The sequence below is a fragment of the Nesoenas mayeri genome (assembly GCF_963082525.1).
Source record: "Nesoenas mayeri genome assembly, chromosome: 5".
Taxonomy (NCBI): domain Eukaryota; kingdom Metazoa; phylum Chordata; class Aves; order Columbiformes; family Columbidae; genus Nesoenas; species Nesoenas mayeri.
The window spans coordinates 27,246,209-27,261,779 of record NC_137548.1 but is presented as its reverse complement, the minus strand read 5'-3'; the positions used below and the strand labels follow the sequence as shown (position 1 = coordinate 27,261,779).

The window sequence follows — 15,571 nt, the reverse complement described above, 5'->3', positions numbered from 1 at the left end:
ATTTCTCTTTTTCTTCATCCAAACTAGCACTCGGTGTCAGACTAACACCGGCTATCTTGTATAAATAAAAGACTGGAGCTTTCGAAAGCTGCCACTTAAACCGGAGGTTAGGTTGTTTCCATCCCGGGCAAGCTGCTTTCTTTCTCTTCAAAATTATGAGCATTTCATAATACCTCTGTAATTCAGAGGTCTTTCAATGATTGCGGTTCTCTTCCGTGGTTTAACTGAGGAGATCCTAAGGAAAAACCGAAACCGAGCAGTAGATGTGAAGGAAAACACGCTACGAGGTCTTTTAGGATGCGGACTCCTTATTTTGTTACACTCACAAAAGGGATATTTGGGACCCGAAAGATAGCGAACTACATGTATTTCGGGCCTGTTCGATACGAGCTGCTTAACTTGATATGCTTTATGTATTTACAGCAAAGTTAATATCTAACTGCTTTGCATTACCCATAATATTTACCTTCCTAACTAACCGCCCCTCGGTTCAGCCAGGCGCGCACCCTGCGCACTCACGCACACTCACAGGTGCGCGCACACGCACTCTCTTCATCTCCTTCTTTACCAGCTTCCCAAATCACTATGGAAGAAATAAAGGGAGGCGGGGTGGGGGAGTAGGGGGGAAAGGTAAGAGTAAAAAAGCAATCTGTGTTGAACTGAGGCGCAGTCTGCAACTAACCTCTCGCCTGTGTACACGGGTGGACGTGGGAAGGAGATACTGAGTGGTCGTGTATGTGGGTACGTGTAGAAAATGAAATACAGTCTGATAAAGAAAGTTAATTCAAACTACGTGCCGTACACAATAAACTATCTTTTTATTTTGATTATAAATAAGGTGACTGTACTTCCTTTAAAATACAAGTACATAGGAATACCTGGTAGATTTTTTTTTTTTTTTTACAAGTGATTAAAACTGGATTCTCTTCAAATCGGGCACATCTTCTATATTGTCATCAGATTCTTCGTTATTTTGTTTCTACTGGCGTTAGACTTTTACCTACTTTCTCCTCCGTGCCTTTGGCATTTGAATTTCTACTCCTGGAGTACTTCGTTTCTCTAGCAAAAAGTGTCTGAGGTGGCCCTCGTCCCCCCGATAGTCGGGCTAATGAATCTGGACTCGATCCCTTCTCTCTCCTGTTTGTCAGTCCCACGAATTTGCTTGTCACTTCTGCACGCTGAGAACTGATCCCATATCCCGTTAACTCCCTGGCACAGTTCCCCTCTGGAAACGGGGTCCGGGCTCTTGGAGGGGCAAGGGCCTTTCAGGGTTTGGCAGTATTCCGGGTTGTTTTTACATAAAGAAAAAAGAAGAAAAAGAAAAAGAGGAAAAAAAAAATGAAAAAGAAAAAAAAAATGCAGAGAAGGGAGGGTCAGGAAGGAGACCGAAGGGGAAAAAAAAGAGTTCGTAATGGGTATAATTTATTAGAAGCTTCTTAGGAACTATATTTAAGCCAAATATCTACATAAGTTACAACAGGAAAAGGCGGCGTGCGCAAATAACAAACTGCCAGAGGATTTACGAGGGGACGATCAGTGTCCGTAAAAAAGGTAGGAGTTGGTTTGGTTGATTGTATTTTTTTCTTTTTCTTTTTACAACAAAATATACAGGCTACTAAAAACTATGGGTTTAGTCCAACTTTTGACAGCATTATACAGCTACAGGTTCACATCAAACGTAAGGAGGAAAATAAAAGCCAAGCCTTTGATGACTCCACGTCTCCGTCCACTGGCCCTGACGGTGGGACTGGGATGGGAGACCGGGGGAGGGGGGGAAGCTGCTTCTTGTGTCTGGGTGACGCGAATGCGTTTTTTTGGGAAAACCACCCCATCCCCCAAAATCTCTATATTTACATGCAGGTCCTAGACTCTGGCAAAGTGTACATCTGAAATCCAAGCCTTCGGACCATGCCTAACGATGATCCCCTTTCTGCAGACTGCTCCGTGGTTATTAGTCAGAATTTTTTAAACACCCCATACAACAACCTTGAGGGAAGGAAAAAAAAAAAAAAAAGAAAAAGAAAAAGAAAAAAAAAAGGACCATAACCCATCAAGAATAACAACAAAACCGAATAAAAAATAGTCTCTCTCTCTCTCCTAAAGGTCTTTACGGAACCACCCAATATAACCGAAAAAACAGGATTTTTTTTTTTTAAAAAAAGCTTTATAAATGAAAGGGGAAAAATAAAAGAAAATTAAAACACCCAGTAGTATGGACAGGACAGGATTTGTGTGACTGGGAAAACCTGCCTTTTTTCATTTTTTAAAAATTTTATTTTTTAATTTTTCTTTTGCTTTGTTTAATCCTTTCACCAGGTCCTACCGTATAGCAAGGTGGAGCAAGACATGGCAGTGCCATAGTCAGAAGTAGAAGAGTTTAGGTGAGACAAACTGGAGACTTGGCTCTGCAGAGAGGATGGGCTGGCCGAGTGCTGTCCCATGTCTGGAGACTGCCCCGCACTGTTTGTCTGGTGGCTCTGATGCTGTCCGAGGCTGTTGCCATTGGTAGCCACTGTGATCGTTGTAGCTGCCTGCTGCTGATGGCTCTGGATAGCTGCTGTGGGTGTGTTGGAGCCTGCTTGGCAGGGCTTGCCATCCTTTACAAGCACTGGCACTGCCACCCTTCTGGGAGACTGCTGCTGCTGGCAGGAGCCGTTCTCCTGTTGCATCTGCTGCTGCGCAGCCTTGTCTTTGGCCTGGCGTTTCATCTTGTAGCGGTGGTTTTGGAACCAGATTTTGACCTGAGTCGGGGTGAGATGTATCATGCTGGCTAAATGTTCCCTCTCTGGGGCGGAGAGGTATTTCTGCTGCTTGAAACGTCTCTCCAGCTCGTAAACCTGAGCCTGGGAAAAAAGGACCCTCCGTTTCCTTCGCGGCGTGCTCTGGAGAGGGGCCATGCTCTTGCTCACGTCTCCCAGGGAGCCGAGGCTGCCCATGCCGCCCATGTTCATGCCCGAGGACGGCGCCATGAAGCGGGAGACTGCAAGGGAGAAGGCAGCATATTTTAGGCGGCTCGGCTCGGCCCAAGAGGGATCCCGCGCTCCCGCGGCCCCCGCTGCCGCTCGCCCCTGGCCGAGACCGCATCCCCGCGGCAGCCCAGTCCCGACCGGGGCCTCGGGGCGCCCCCGCTCCCAAACAACGCCCGTGTCTTCAGGGCGAGCGGCGGGCAACAGTACTCCCTTCTCGCCCGGGCCAGCCCCGGTGAATAAAGGCGGCGGCTTACCGTCGCCTTGCCTGGGGAGTGACACCCGAGCAAGTACCTGATGTGACAGTCCGGCGGGAGCTGCCAGGGACAGGGGCTCCACCGGCCCCGACCGAGGCGGACTCGCCAGCTCCCCCCGCGCCTCCCGGGACGCGGCTCCTGCGGCTCCGGCTTGCACCTCTACGGCTCGATGCCGGGCAGCGCACAGGTGGACGGGCAGAATCGGCTCCCTCCCGCCCCCCCCGGGCCGTGTCGCTCTCGCCCCGCTGGACGGCGAGCCCCGGGCTCCCGCTCCCCGCCACCGCGAGGCTTCCCACCCCTTTTCCACCGCCAAAGCAGCCCTGGGAGGCTGACATGAAACCAGTGGGGGAGGAGAGACCCGGCACGATCCTCGGACAGGAGGAGGAATTGGGGGGGGCGGCCAGGGGGGCGGCTGGGAGTTGGACTGGCTTTTGCCCTGGCGCGGAGCCCCCGGCGCCCGTTGCCCTTCATGCGGCAAGGCAGGTGCGCGGCCATCCCCCACCGGCTACCCAGCCCCGGGCTGACTTACTTGAGGAGAAGCGAGGGTCCGGGTTGGTGCCGTACCATCCTGTCGCCGAAGCGCTGTTCCGCATGGTGTCCTGGTAAGGCGGGAGCTCGCTCATGTTGCCCAGGTTCCCATTGCAGTAGCCCCCCATCGTAGCATGGGAGAGCTGGGGGACCCCTGCCGCTGTCATATGGTAGGCGGCAGTCACTGTTCCGTTGTGGCCCATGGGATGCTGCTGCATGGCCGGCTGAGAAACCTGAGACTGTCTGTAGGCTGACAAGGGAGCCCCCAAGTTACTGCCCTCCATGCCCACTTTCTTGTAGCTTTCCTCCAAAGGACTCAAGATGTCAGACACTGAGAAAGGAGTCGTATGCTTTGGGCTCATCGACATGATTCGGCGGCTGGGAAAAAAAAAAAAAAAAAAAAAAAAAAAGGAAGGGGAGGCAATTTTTTTTTTTTTCCCAAATATTCTGGTGTTGCCTTAACGCCGATCTTGTTGGATGTACACGTAACCGAGTGGACGAAGTCCGCCTTAATTGGATTGAGTGGAGGCTCAGGGCTGCCTTTCGTTTGTTTTAGCCAGACGCCAGGTTTTAGGCTGCCACCAGAGGCGGGGCATAGGCACTAAAGCAACAAGACAATAGAAGCCTACATCTTGCCCAAGATAATTAGCTTACATGCTGATGACAAGGTAAACACCTTTAAGTTTTACTTGTCAGGATTTTTTTTTATGTCTTAAAAAAAGAGAGAAAGCGGGAGAGAGAGGGAAAGAGAGAGAGGGACCCCGTGAGCACAACTCATTTTCTTTTTCTCGAGGGTGGCAATATCGTAGACGGGCAATGGAAGGGAAGGCGAAAAGACCCCCATTTGACTGGGTGAAAGGACTTAAAATCAGCTCCCGGGTGGCAAGGCTGTCAGCCCAGCCTTTGTGAAAGCTGGGGGACGGAGCTGAATGCCGGTGAGGAAAAGGACTGAGTGCCCCTCTCTCCCCACTAAGTTTGGTCTGGAAGGAGCCCCGCCGCCGGGAGGGCACCTCTCCGGGGGACGTTTCCCTCTGGGCCACCGGTCCCAGCGCTCCGCACTCCCCGCACCGGCTTGTCAGGTACACCGGTCGGCTGGTGGCTGAATAGCACTTGGGACTTAGCATCTCGGGAACCTTCTCTATGTCTGCTAAGACCCCCAGTGTGAGACCCCCACTGCGAGGATCGTTTGTCTCCCTAAACCCATAAGATCTGTTCACCTAGATATTTTTTTTTAAACCTCAGGTAGAGGTGGAAGATGCAAGTTTGCGAAAACAACCCGTTATTTAATTCCCTGGGGAGAGAGACTGCTGAAAAAATAGGTTAGCGCAAAATGTCGCTCGTTATTCTCAAAGGCAAAGACTGTTACACGCTCTCGTGGTCCCTCTGAACCTGAAGCTGATTTCTAAGGTTATTTATACAGCACGGGAGCTGGATGGAGAAGACCTCTCAGGTCATCTGCTATACCACCTTGCCAACGAATTCCCGGCAGTTTCGGATAAACTGCAATTCCGGACACTTTTGGATCTGTTCTTGGATCCCATGTGAAAACAAAAACCATCCCATTCACAGCCACACACACGTACATGCAGCCAGTCGCTAGTGTCACTCTGGTCTTTGAAGAAATCTCCCAAGTTGTCCAGTGTCTCCAGATCTTATATTTTGGGGTGTTCCCGGGCGGAGGAGAAAACCTCCCCTGAGTATTTCACACCCAGGCATACGGCCCTGGCAAATTCAATTTAATACAGCGATTACCTGAATATTAAGAAAATTACAGCGAAGGTACAGTTAACCCAGTCACTCTGAAGTGTCAAGTAACTATTTAGTAATTGCACTTGTAAATATGTTTGTGCTCGGCTGGTTCGTGCTTAAAAATGCAAAAGTGCACTTACTACCCGGGAATAACTAAATATCTTTGTCTAAAGTGGCAGCATAAATAGCCGGTCGCTTTGTGACTGTGCTTGATATTAGTACATAAGGATCATTTTACTTCAATTGGGAGGCTCTCATTCACTAGGCAAGAAACCGTTTAGGAGAAAGTAGGTTCCCGTATGAGAGTTAACATCCTTCAAGTGTAAGCCTCAGCCTTGATTACACTTTAGAGCTCTGCAAGAGGTGAGCTTTTCCACACAAATACAATCGGGGGAACTTTCCTTCAATCAGGCCGTCAGCTCTCCTACATCATCTCAGCTGCCTCTTTCGGCACCAAGTCCCTCAAGGCTGAATACCCCGAAGTGAGTTTGCTGTAAGGCTGCTGGGTCACCAGAGACAGAGAAGAACGAATTTGGGCTAGAAATGCGACTGCTTTTTCCTCTTCTCTTTCAAGATCTTTAGATCTTCTTTTTCCTGATCCTTGGAACATTTCTCTCCCCGCCACTCCCCCCGTTTTTTTCCCCTTTTCTGCGCGTTTTTCAGTGCGGTCTTTGGTTTTGTTACTACAAAGACACTCGACCTTGCCTTGATGGTTTGATTGTATTTTTTCTCCCGGATTTCTCAGGCACATCAGCTCAGTGCCTGTTTTATTAGTCTTATAAAGAAGGGGGTGGTTGGAGGGAAAAAAAAAAAAAAAAAAAAAAAGAAAAAAAAACACCCCAAGCCAAAATCACAGAATCCACCAGAATGTTGCTGTGATCAGCTCAAATCAGAAAGGAACGACAGCTACTGGCGGCGCAATTTGCAGGGCAGGAGCAGTGGCTCCGTTTCTCTCCAGGGAGCGCGAGATGGGGAAGCCGGGGAGGCCCCAGCGCCGGCTCCGGCGGCGGGGAGCGGGAACGGCCGAGGCGCCCGCTTCCCGCCCTGCGCCTTCCCTGGGGCGCCGCCGGAACGAACCCGTCCACCGCCGGCTGCGGCTGGGCGAGCTTGTTTATCCTCCCGCTCGAATGAGCGTGGGTTAAGTCGCCTCCGAAACACTGCTCGATTAGACTAACCCGAGTGAGACCAGCTTTGACTCTGCGCTGGGTCTTGTAGTGGGAAGTTAATGAGTTCCTCATTCTCCCTTCGCTGGGGAGCGGGCTGGAACTCTCTTTGGAGGTCTGACCGCTTATTTAGAAAAACACCGATGCGCGTACAGGCACAGAAACACCCCGCAAGGTCCCAACAGCAATTTTCAGCCCCACTAGGTCGACCTAGTGAAAAGGAGGTGAGTCTCTGCTCCTCCTTTTCCGTCCCAAATGAGCTATAACGGGGCGAGTCAAACCGCGGACAAGTGGCAAGAAAGCTTATTCCTTGCTGCCCTGTCCCGTCCGCTCACTCTTTCAAACCCTCCAGCCAAGTTTCGTCTGCCAGAGCTGGCTCCCCGCGGCCCTCGGGGAAGGTGGCCGCCCCGACAGAGTCCTGCCTAGGCTGTCTCTAGTGATGTCTTCGTTTACCTGGTGATGTTGCTTAGTAAAACGCTCGAGTTAAAAGGAAATGCTAAGGAGGAGAGCAGGGAAGATGAGATGCGTTTTCCCTGGTGGAAGCATTTTCATGAGAAAGGCACGGTCTTCACCCTGTGTTTGCAGAATGCGGCTACACGGACGTCCCTTCAATAGCTTCTGACCCCACACAATCCGTTTGATAACACTCGAGAGGTGGAAGAATGGGAGACTTTGTCAATCAAATTGTGCCAATCCCAATGGAAACGGTGCCACCAAGACCGCAGCGCGTTTACTCATCAACTGGATTGCGGGGGCTGGGAACTCAAGGATCAGCTTTTGAAAGTGCACATAGGGCTCTCCAAAGACAACAATGTCTTTTTTGTACGAGCTGCTGTGCCTCCCCAAGGGGAATCGAATATGCTCGGCCAGCCCGAGTCGCCGAAGTGCTACAGCTCTTCCTTGCCACCCATTTCGCCGGGCAGGAGCCGTGGAGTGGGGGCAGGAAGGGCATTTCTGCCTAGTCCGGCGCCTGACTCTGCTCCTTGCCTCAAATTGCTTTTCCTCTCTTTTAGGCACTATCCACTCCTGCGGTGGTTGCGCGCCGTTTCTCCGCAAGAGGAGCTCACTCGGGAGCGCGGCCGAGGTTGAGCTCAGCGCTTCAGCATATGCTCAGATGTGAGCGGCCGGCTGGGCTGGCTGAAACCTTCGGGGCACCTGGGCTCGAAGGGAGAGGGGAAAGCTCCCACGCAAAACGCAGGCAAATTCTTTCTCGAAAAAGAGAGACGCTTTTCAGGCGTGACTTTTTGATGCAAAAATGTGAGGTCTATCCATGCTCCCCGTGGCCTGGTTCACGGGTGAGTGTCTGGCTGCATCAAGCCACTGGCACACGGAAGCACCCCCTGTCCAGCCCTGACGCCCCCGCTCCCAGCGCCGAGGGGATGGCCCTGCCCGTGCAGCCTGCCCTGCTGCGGGAGTGGGGCTCGGCGGGCTCTGTGGCGGGGCCAGCCACTCCTAGAGAAGTCTGAGTTCAAGAGGGCAACAGCAGAGATGGGACAGAACTCTTTCTTCTCTCCTAGTCATCAGCACAACTCTAGCACATGCATAGAGATTGAAATAATCCTCCAGAAGCCCTCTACCTGGAAAAGGGGCACCACCGAGGCAGCCTGCTGCAATTCTCCCCTCTCGACCCACCCTCAGGGAGCTCATAGAAACTTTAATACAGATTTATTGTGCATATCGGTGTGATACTCCCCTTCTTCTCCTGGCCCACATGTGCCCAGCACACCGTGCCCACACCGGGAGGGAGCGGAGGTTTCCGCAGTGACCGAATAGGGTGGACCTGTGTGGCTGTCACTGCCGGCGGCGGGCAGGGCGCTAGGAGCCGCTCCCTGCCTGGAAAGCACATACTTGGGCGTGTAAGGCAAGAGTTTTACCCAGAGACGCTCCTTGCGAGCGCTCCCTAGGCGCAGAGTGCTCGGCGGGGCGAAAGTCTTGCTGTGGTTCATAGGTACAATTCCCCGGTGTGTGCAAGCCCCCCTCCCCTGGTTATCCCGTTCGGGTGAGAGAAACCCCGCAATATGCCGGTCGAAATCTCTTCCCCTGTCGTAGGAATCTAAGAAAATAAGTGAAACCACCAAAGGCTAAAAGGAAAATCCTCACCCCTCCGCAGCGCACGCACAGTTGCTCCTCCAGCTGCTCAGGGCGTGGAGCATCTCTCGTCTGGGGTTTCTCGGGGCCACTTCGCCACCAGTCCGTGGCAGGCCCACTCGCAAGGCTCTGTGCGAGGGCAGCGCTGCCTCCCCGCAGCTCTTTTCCCTTCTTCCCCAATTCCTGGAGTTCGGCTGAGCCCTCCTGTCCTAATCCTCCGGCACCCTCTCCGTTTTTTCCTTTGCCGGGCCGTTCCCGGCCAAGAGGGCAGGGTGGGGCCAGGTGCGAGGTGCCAGGGCAGGGCTCTCGGAGCCGCCGTGGCTGGCCGAGATCCGTCGTGCCAGGACGGGGGCGGCGGGGCTCCGGGGCACTTCCCGGCCCGGCAGCCACACCGCGCCCCTTCGCGGCTGCCCGGCTTGGGGACCAGGGGCAAGGGACTGTGTGTAGACACGGACAGTCTGGGGTGGGTAGCAGCAGCACTCGCGCCTGTATATGAACTGTTGTCTGACCCCCTCATCCTGGCACCGTTACTAGTACCTATTAGTATAATGTTGTCGTTAGTACTCCACCTCTGGCTTCCTTAATGTCAGTAGTCTTGTCACCGCCGCAACACTGTCATTACACGCAAGATGCATCGTTGCCCCGAAACATCTTTGATGTAACAAGCCAGAGGTGATTACTGCTGAGGATATCTAGCAGATGGCTGTTGAGACAATTTGCAAAAAGTTATTCTACAGAGACAGTTAAAATTTAAACATGGATTATATAGATATAAATACATACGTAAACACTTTTTTATCGGTACATAGCTACAGACAAAATCCTGCCGGGATCCATCTATCTATCTGTTTTTAGATATATCTATCAGTATATGGCATTAGATACCATAGAAGTTATGTGCTTTCGTATATATACCCAGACATACCTACACACACACACACGAGTGTGGGGTGCATGCCTTCGGCAGTGGGTATGCACGAGTATATATTTACGCATATATTCATAGTCCTCAATCCTATAATCTCTAAGTGTTTCAAACAGGAACTCAGCTTTTAAGTGGGTGACCTCGCTGCTTTGTTCCTCTACCCGTTCCCTCTCCCTCCCTGTTGGCTCCGCCGGGTCCCAGGGCGCCTCCTGCCCTGGCAGCGGTGCCTCCAGGCCCACGGCCGCGCCGGCGCCGGGTAAAGGGGCTCTTGACTCCCGGGTGGGGCTGGACGCGGAGCCGATGGACACGCGTGTGCCTGTGGGGGAAGAGCGGAGCGGGGGGGCTAGGAGCCGGCACTAGCGGTGTGATTTCCCGCGTCCCTTCTCGGCAGTCGGTTTTAGTGGTACTGGCGGCGGCGGGCGTGGGGGGAGTGCGTCGACCGTTGGTTTGGCCGCGAAGCCCCCCTTTGCTCCATCGAGAGGCTGGGGGATCTGCAGATGCCCTCGGGGCTGGGCGGACGGCGCACAGCCGCGGGCCAGGGGCCCCGCGGAGCCGGCGGCCAGGTCCGGGGCGCTCCCCCGAGCTTGTCGGGAGTACGTGCGCTGGCGGGAAGGCGACCTTTCCCCCTCGACCTTTCCCTGGGGGTAACCAAAGCTCCCTTTTATTTTCAATGTCACTTCGGAGTTTGCCTTTTGTTCCCTGCTACCTCTCGCTTCCAGGGATACGGGCGCTCCCCGCTGGCTCGGGGAGGGGCGAGAGGTTGCAAAGACATCTCATTTAAAAACGACAATGGAGCCCTTTCGACCAGCCCGGGTGGTGCCCGAGCTTTATTTTCGGGATAGGGGGAAGGGAATTGTTTGCTTTGCTTTTGTTTTCACAGCAAAACTCGAGGGCAAGTTGCAGGAAGGCTGCGAGGAGCCCCTTCCTTATTACCTCAGGGTACTGGGCAGGGCCACCCAGCCGAAGGCCGACGCATCCGCCGGCATGCCCAGGGCAGCCTGGGAACCCTCGCAAACTGTGCGGCTCCAGGCGTATCTGTCCGCAGCTGCCCTACTGTCACTGACTTCGGAGTGACTGAGTACTCCGGTTATTGCCCCTAAATCCTTCTCTGCCTCTCCTCTGCTCCCCAGTCTGTGGCTTGGTCTGAATTTTCCCCGGAGCTTTACTTCGGAAGTAAGCTGCCAGCTGTCCCGTTTTGCCCTTGGCTTTTTTTTTTAATTTTCCTTTTTCCTTGGCAAGGTCAATCACTGCAAGGCAGGGCGCTGTCTTTGCGCTCCCGCGGCTCCAGCTGCTAGCCGTGCCCGGGCAGGGGCGCGTCGGGGCCAGAACCTCGCAGGCCCTGGGGGTGGCGGCGACCCAGAGCAGCCTCCGCTGGCCGCCGCGGGAAGCGCAGCGCCGGGCCCGGCCCGTGGAGCCTGGAGCTCCCCTGGCCCTGCCGACTTGCTGCTCTTGTTGAAATTTCATCCTAACCAGGACAAAAACAAGCAAATGAGGAAACAGAATGCGATTTTGCTCAGTCGTCCTCACAGGAAACCGATGTAATTAGGTGGATATTTGTCCCTCTTCGTTGTGTGACGCTCCAGATCTGGAAGGATTAGTTTCTTTTAATGTTGCTGCAACTGCTCCTCAAAAGCCTCCCATAGACATAGCTTGGCCTCTGAGCAGGATTCTTCCCCCTCTCCAGGAAAGTATCTGTAATTCGCCTGTTCCTGAATCAAGAGGAGCTGTTTAACAATTTGTGCTCACTCCAAGTGTTCGCTTTTGAGCAGCACAAACAGTTTCAAATTGTCCTCTTCACAGTTCATGGTCACATACACAAAAAGACTCTCACTCACAAACTGCCTGTTGGGAGTGACTCTGCCTCTTCCCCATCTGCCTTCTATCCCCTGAGCCTCCGGCCTGTGAGGGGTGAGCTCAATCTCCCCTCTGCAGGGACAACCTGGTTGTCCAATGCTCTTCCTCAAGTGTGGGGAGTGAAGCTGCTGTGCCATTGGGGGCTGAAGTCCTCAGAGGTAGAGCTGAGTCAGTGAGTTGGTCTAATAGGGCCAGAGTGACCCAACTGCCCTCTCTGAGTGGCAGGTGGATTTGTTTATTTAAAATCAGTATTTCTCCTGAGTCTTAAAAAAATCACAATTCATTCTGCCTTGATTTTCTGCTGTTCCTTTCCTGGGAGAGAAGACACAGAGGTTTCCTAGGCAAAGAGGACCATTTCAGAAGCCCAAGGACAATTCTAGGGATCTTTCAGAAGTCTCCTTTTCACTTCATGGGAACCAGAGTCTCTGGGAAGATCATGCCCTCAGTCTGTCTAGTACAACTGATAGGTCTAGTTAAAAGCTGATGTAAAAAGCTGCAGTACAAAGGAAGCCATTTGTAGGGAAACTCAACAATGAACTTTATTGGTCCTGCTACCAAACCCGTTAACAAAGCTATACACTCTGCAGCATTGTTTCCAGGCCTGTGTTTTGTTAACTAGCTACTGACATATATATGGCCCAGACTGCTGATGTAACAGGTGCATTCCTCTTGCCAAGAAAGGGTTCAATTTAGTTACTACTTTCAGCTAGTTCAGTTTCTAGATACCACTCTTCAAGAGTCTCCTGCTGTAAATAAGGTCTCAAGAGCTCATTGTACAGTGGGATGTACGCGTGGCATAAATGGCAGGGAGGTTCTGCTTGAGCCATGAGACTCGTGTGCCACAGAAGGAATTTGAGTACTCTGACAACAGCTCTCATCACCTCTAAGGTGATGATGGGTCTGACATCCTGGAGGCCAGGTCAGACTCCATCAGCTGGACTACCAGGCAATACTGTACCTTTCAGAGAGTGCTATAAAACCAGCAGATGCATCTCACTCACTCCAGTACCAATGGCCATTGTTATTGCCATACAGATCTATGGAAGCAGAGTCCCTCTATTTTATGCAAGAAGTAGTGGCGAGCGAAAGTGGAACAACTGTTTGTAATACTGCATTACTACTGGGAGCAATGGTTGTGCTTTTCTGTTACTGCATGTACTCTACATACTTGCTGAAACACTGACATTTTTACTCCCTGACATTCTGTCTGCCAAATGTATTTGTTTATATGAGCTGCACAGTGCAAAGTATGTGATCTGTCAAGATGTGTTGCTTGAGAAGGAGGCTGAAGCAAAGTGTTTATCAAACTGTTTCACCTTTTCCTTCTCCCAAGAAGAACCAGTAACATGGCAAAGAAACAACCCTGTTGGACAGGGACTTTTTGCCCACTTTGGCAGCTATGTGAAGAAGAGTTGCTTTTAGCTGCTCCTAAAAGAGATGCTCTTATTGTAATCAGCTGATGTCCACATTTTCCTCTCTTGTCCCTAGCAGCAGGCTGTCTTCTCTTTGGACATGTTATTGATCCATTGAGCAGGATTGCTTGGCTCCCATATTTCTAGGGACTGGGTAGCATGGTTCCACTTGCAACTGCATACTGACAAAAATGTTTCACAGGTATAACAAAAGATGGGCTCAACCTTGCAGAACCTTTCTCCCTGGAGCTGACCAGCAAGAAGGAAAGAATGAACTCAAACTTGAGGTTTTGTTGGGTTGAAGGACCAAGAATTGGAAAACAAAACCAAAGTCTATTCATTTTGTAATCTAAAAAAAAAAAAAAAAAAAATCACCCAAGAAATTTCCGAAGGTTCAGAAGTATTTTACCCTTGAATTAGAACAGCACTTTTTATTCAAATAAAAATTCTAAAACATGGGCTAAAACAAGTCCTTGCTAGCAGCTCTATTTTCTGTTTCCCCAGACATTAGTCATTATCAGCATTCTAGTGCAGAAGAGTCCATGTACCAGGACTATCTTCTAAATTACTTCGGATGATAGGCATAATGAAGTTAAAAATTTCACTCATCTTTGCCCTGTTGTAAATGAAAGCACATATTATACTCATTCAAAAAATAGCTAAGCATAGAGTTAGGTTCAAGTTACATTTGCAATGTAGAAATGTTTATGATGAAAAAGCCTAGATACTTTCTTGGAAGTAGTTTAATGATGTAAAATAGTCCATTAATGGATTTTGACTACTGTGCAGTTTTTAAAATAATGTCCCTTATAATTAGTTGTTTCATCATTTCTTTATGTGCCTTGCTTATTTCAAATTCCAGGGAAAGAAGCCTGCTAAGCTGATATAATGAGATAATATCCTTCACTGGCATAAGTAAGGCTATGAGATAGACTGCTACCCACATTGGTAATTATACATGCTCTGTGTCCACGACTGGAACCAGAATGAATACTCTACAGCATTTTACTGCCTCTGAATAACATTAGCTGAAAAAAACAAGCGAGTAAGTTGTTTATGTATTAGTACTGGAGGAAGCAACCTGAGCTGACTGTCCTTGAGTCTGTGGAGTCAAACTCATTCAGTGAGCACTTAACAGAGGACTAAGGAGGAAAGCTATTTTTCCATCTACATACACATGTACTGTGACAGCTCTGGCACCCCACAGGGGTGCCAGCTTCAGGTTCCCAGGGGTTCCCCTGCATGCTCTGGGCCAGTTGCCTGGTGGCAGAGAAAGCATCACAGATTTGTCCAGTTGTGAGATACAAACTTTAAAGAGGAATACACGTGACACTTCCATCTTCTCTGTAGGATCTCAGAGCACTCTGTGAATATTCATGGTCTTCTGGTGAAAGAGGGAAGTATTTTATGCCCATTTTGAGACGGTGTAAGAGGAAAAGATTTGGCTCATGATCATATGGGAAAGAGATGTGTCCTATTTGACTAATGAATGGAGGCAAATCCACCTACAGCCTATCTGGCTGCATTAACCTCTGGCAGCACAGCTAGCACAGTTTGCTCTTGAGGCTGAAAGACAGGATTTCTGGTAAAAAGTACATGCACAACCAGAGCAGCTCAATGCTGCAGAGAAATTAAATCCCCAGTGGTCCCTGTGCCTTCACTGGGTACAGAGCAGCTAAAAAAAGGTTGGGAGCAAAAACACCTGGGTGACCCAGCAGCTCCGCAGTCTCTCCCTGTGGGGCTGCAAATGCAGCAGCAGGTTGTGCCTCCGGAGAGCCTGCCTGACCTCTGCCATTGCTGCAGGCAGGGCTCCTCCTGTCACTTTGCCACCTGTGGCCCAGGACTCCCCCAGAGTCAGAAATAAGGATTGCATTTAAATTCAGTGGGAAGAGACCGCAGCACTTAGAGCCTTTAAAGCTTGCACTGCAAAACCTGTCAGAGAGTACTTGCTTTTCATTATTGCATTTTGGTGCTTTTTCAGTAAAAAAGCTTTGTCCTGAATACAGCCTGGAAACATCAAATGGAAATACATATTGCATGAGGCAGGGGTTTCCAAACAGATCTTGCTTTGGATAGTGCTTGTTGCAGAAACCCTTGCTGCTGGCAGGCATGCCAGCTGGAGCTCTTGGTGTCAGCTGTGACTGGGGCTACTGACAACAATGGTGGCTGCCAGCACTGACTTTGTATGAACCCCACAACTCTTCCCATCCCATCCCATCCCATTTCCAGCTCCCCAGCATCTTGTCAAGTCTCCTCCAGCACTAGGATGCCAACCATAAGCTTCCTAACCCTTCTCTAGCCAGTGGTTTTTTTTTTTTTTTTGTTTTTTTGTTTTTTGTTTTTTTTTGTTTGTGTATGTGTGTGTTTTTTTTTTTTTTTTTTTTTAACTCCTTTTCCTCCTATCTCATTTTCAGCAGTTGACCAGCACTGGCAGTGTACTGGCAAGAGCTGGCTTTGGTGGCAGAAGCTGTGGGACACAGCTTGTGTACAGGCACCAGCCTCACAGCTGAGTGTCTGTCTACATAACACAGAGCAGTTTGAGTGCCAGCAGTAGCACACAGGCTGCAGGCTCTTCATGCGTTGGAAAATTGTGAATTACAGTAACCAGCCTCTTAGGCAAAAAGGAAAA

General features: G+C 50.6%; 1 protein-coding gene across 1 annotated transcript; it reads right to left on the bottom strand.

Moving 5' to 3' along the window:
* Positions 1-2,157: 2,157 nt before the first annotated feature.
* Positions 2,158-8,816, bottom strand: NKX2-1 (NK2 homeobox 1; the record flags this gene model as incomplete). The annotated part of the gene is made up of 3 exons (XM_080345432.1): positions 2,158-2,980; positions 3,753-4,129; positions 8,764-8,816. The coding sequence occupies 3 exons, from the start codon at positions 8,814-8,816 to the stop codon at positions 2,310-2,312; spliced, it is 1,101 nt and encodes a 366-aa protein (XP_080201558.1). The 3' UTR covers positions 2,158-2,309.
* Between the last annotated feature and the right edge of the window lie 6,755 nt (positions 8,817-15,571).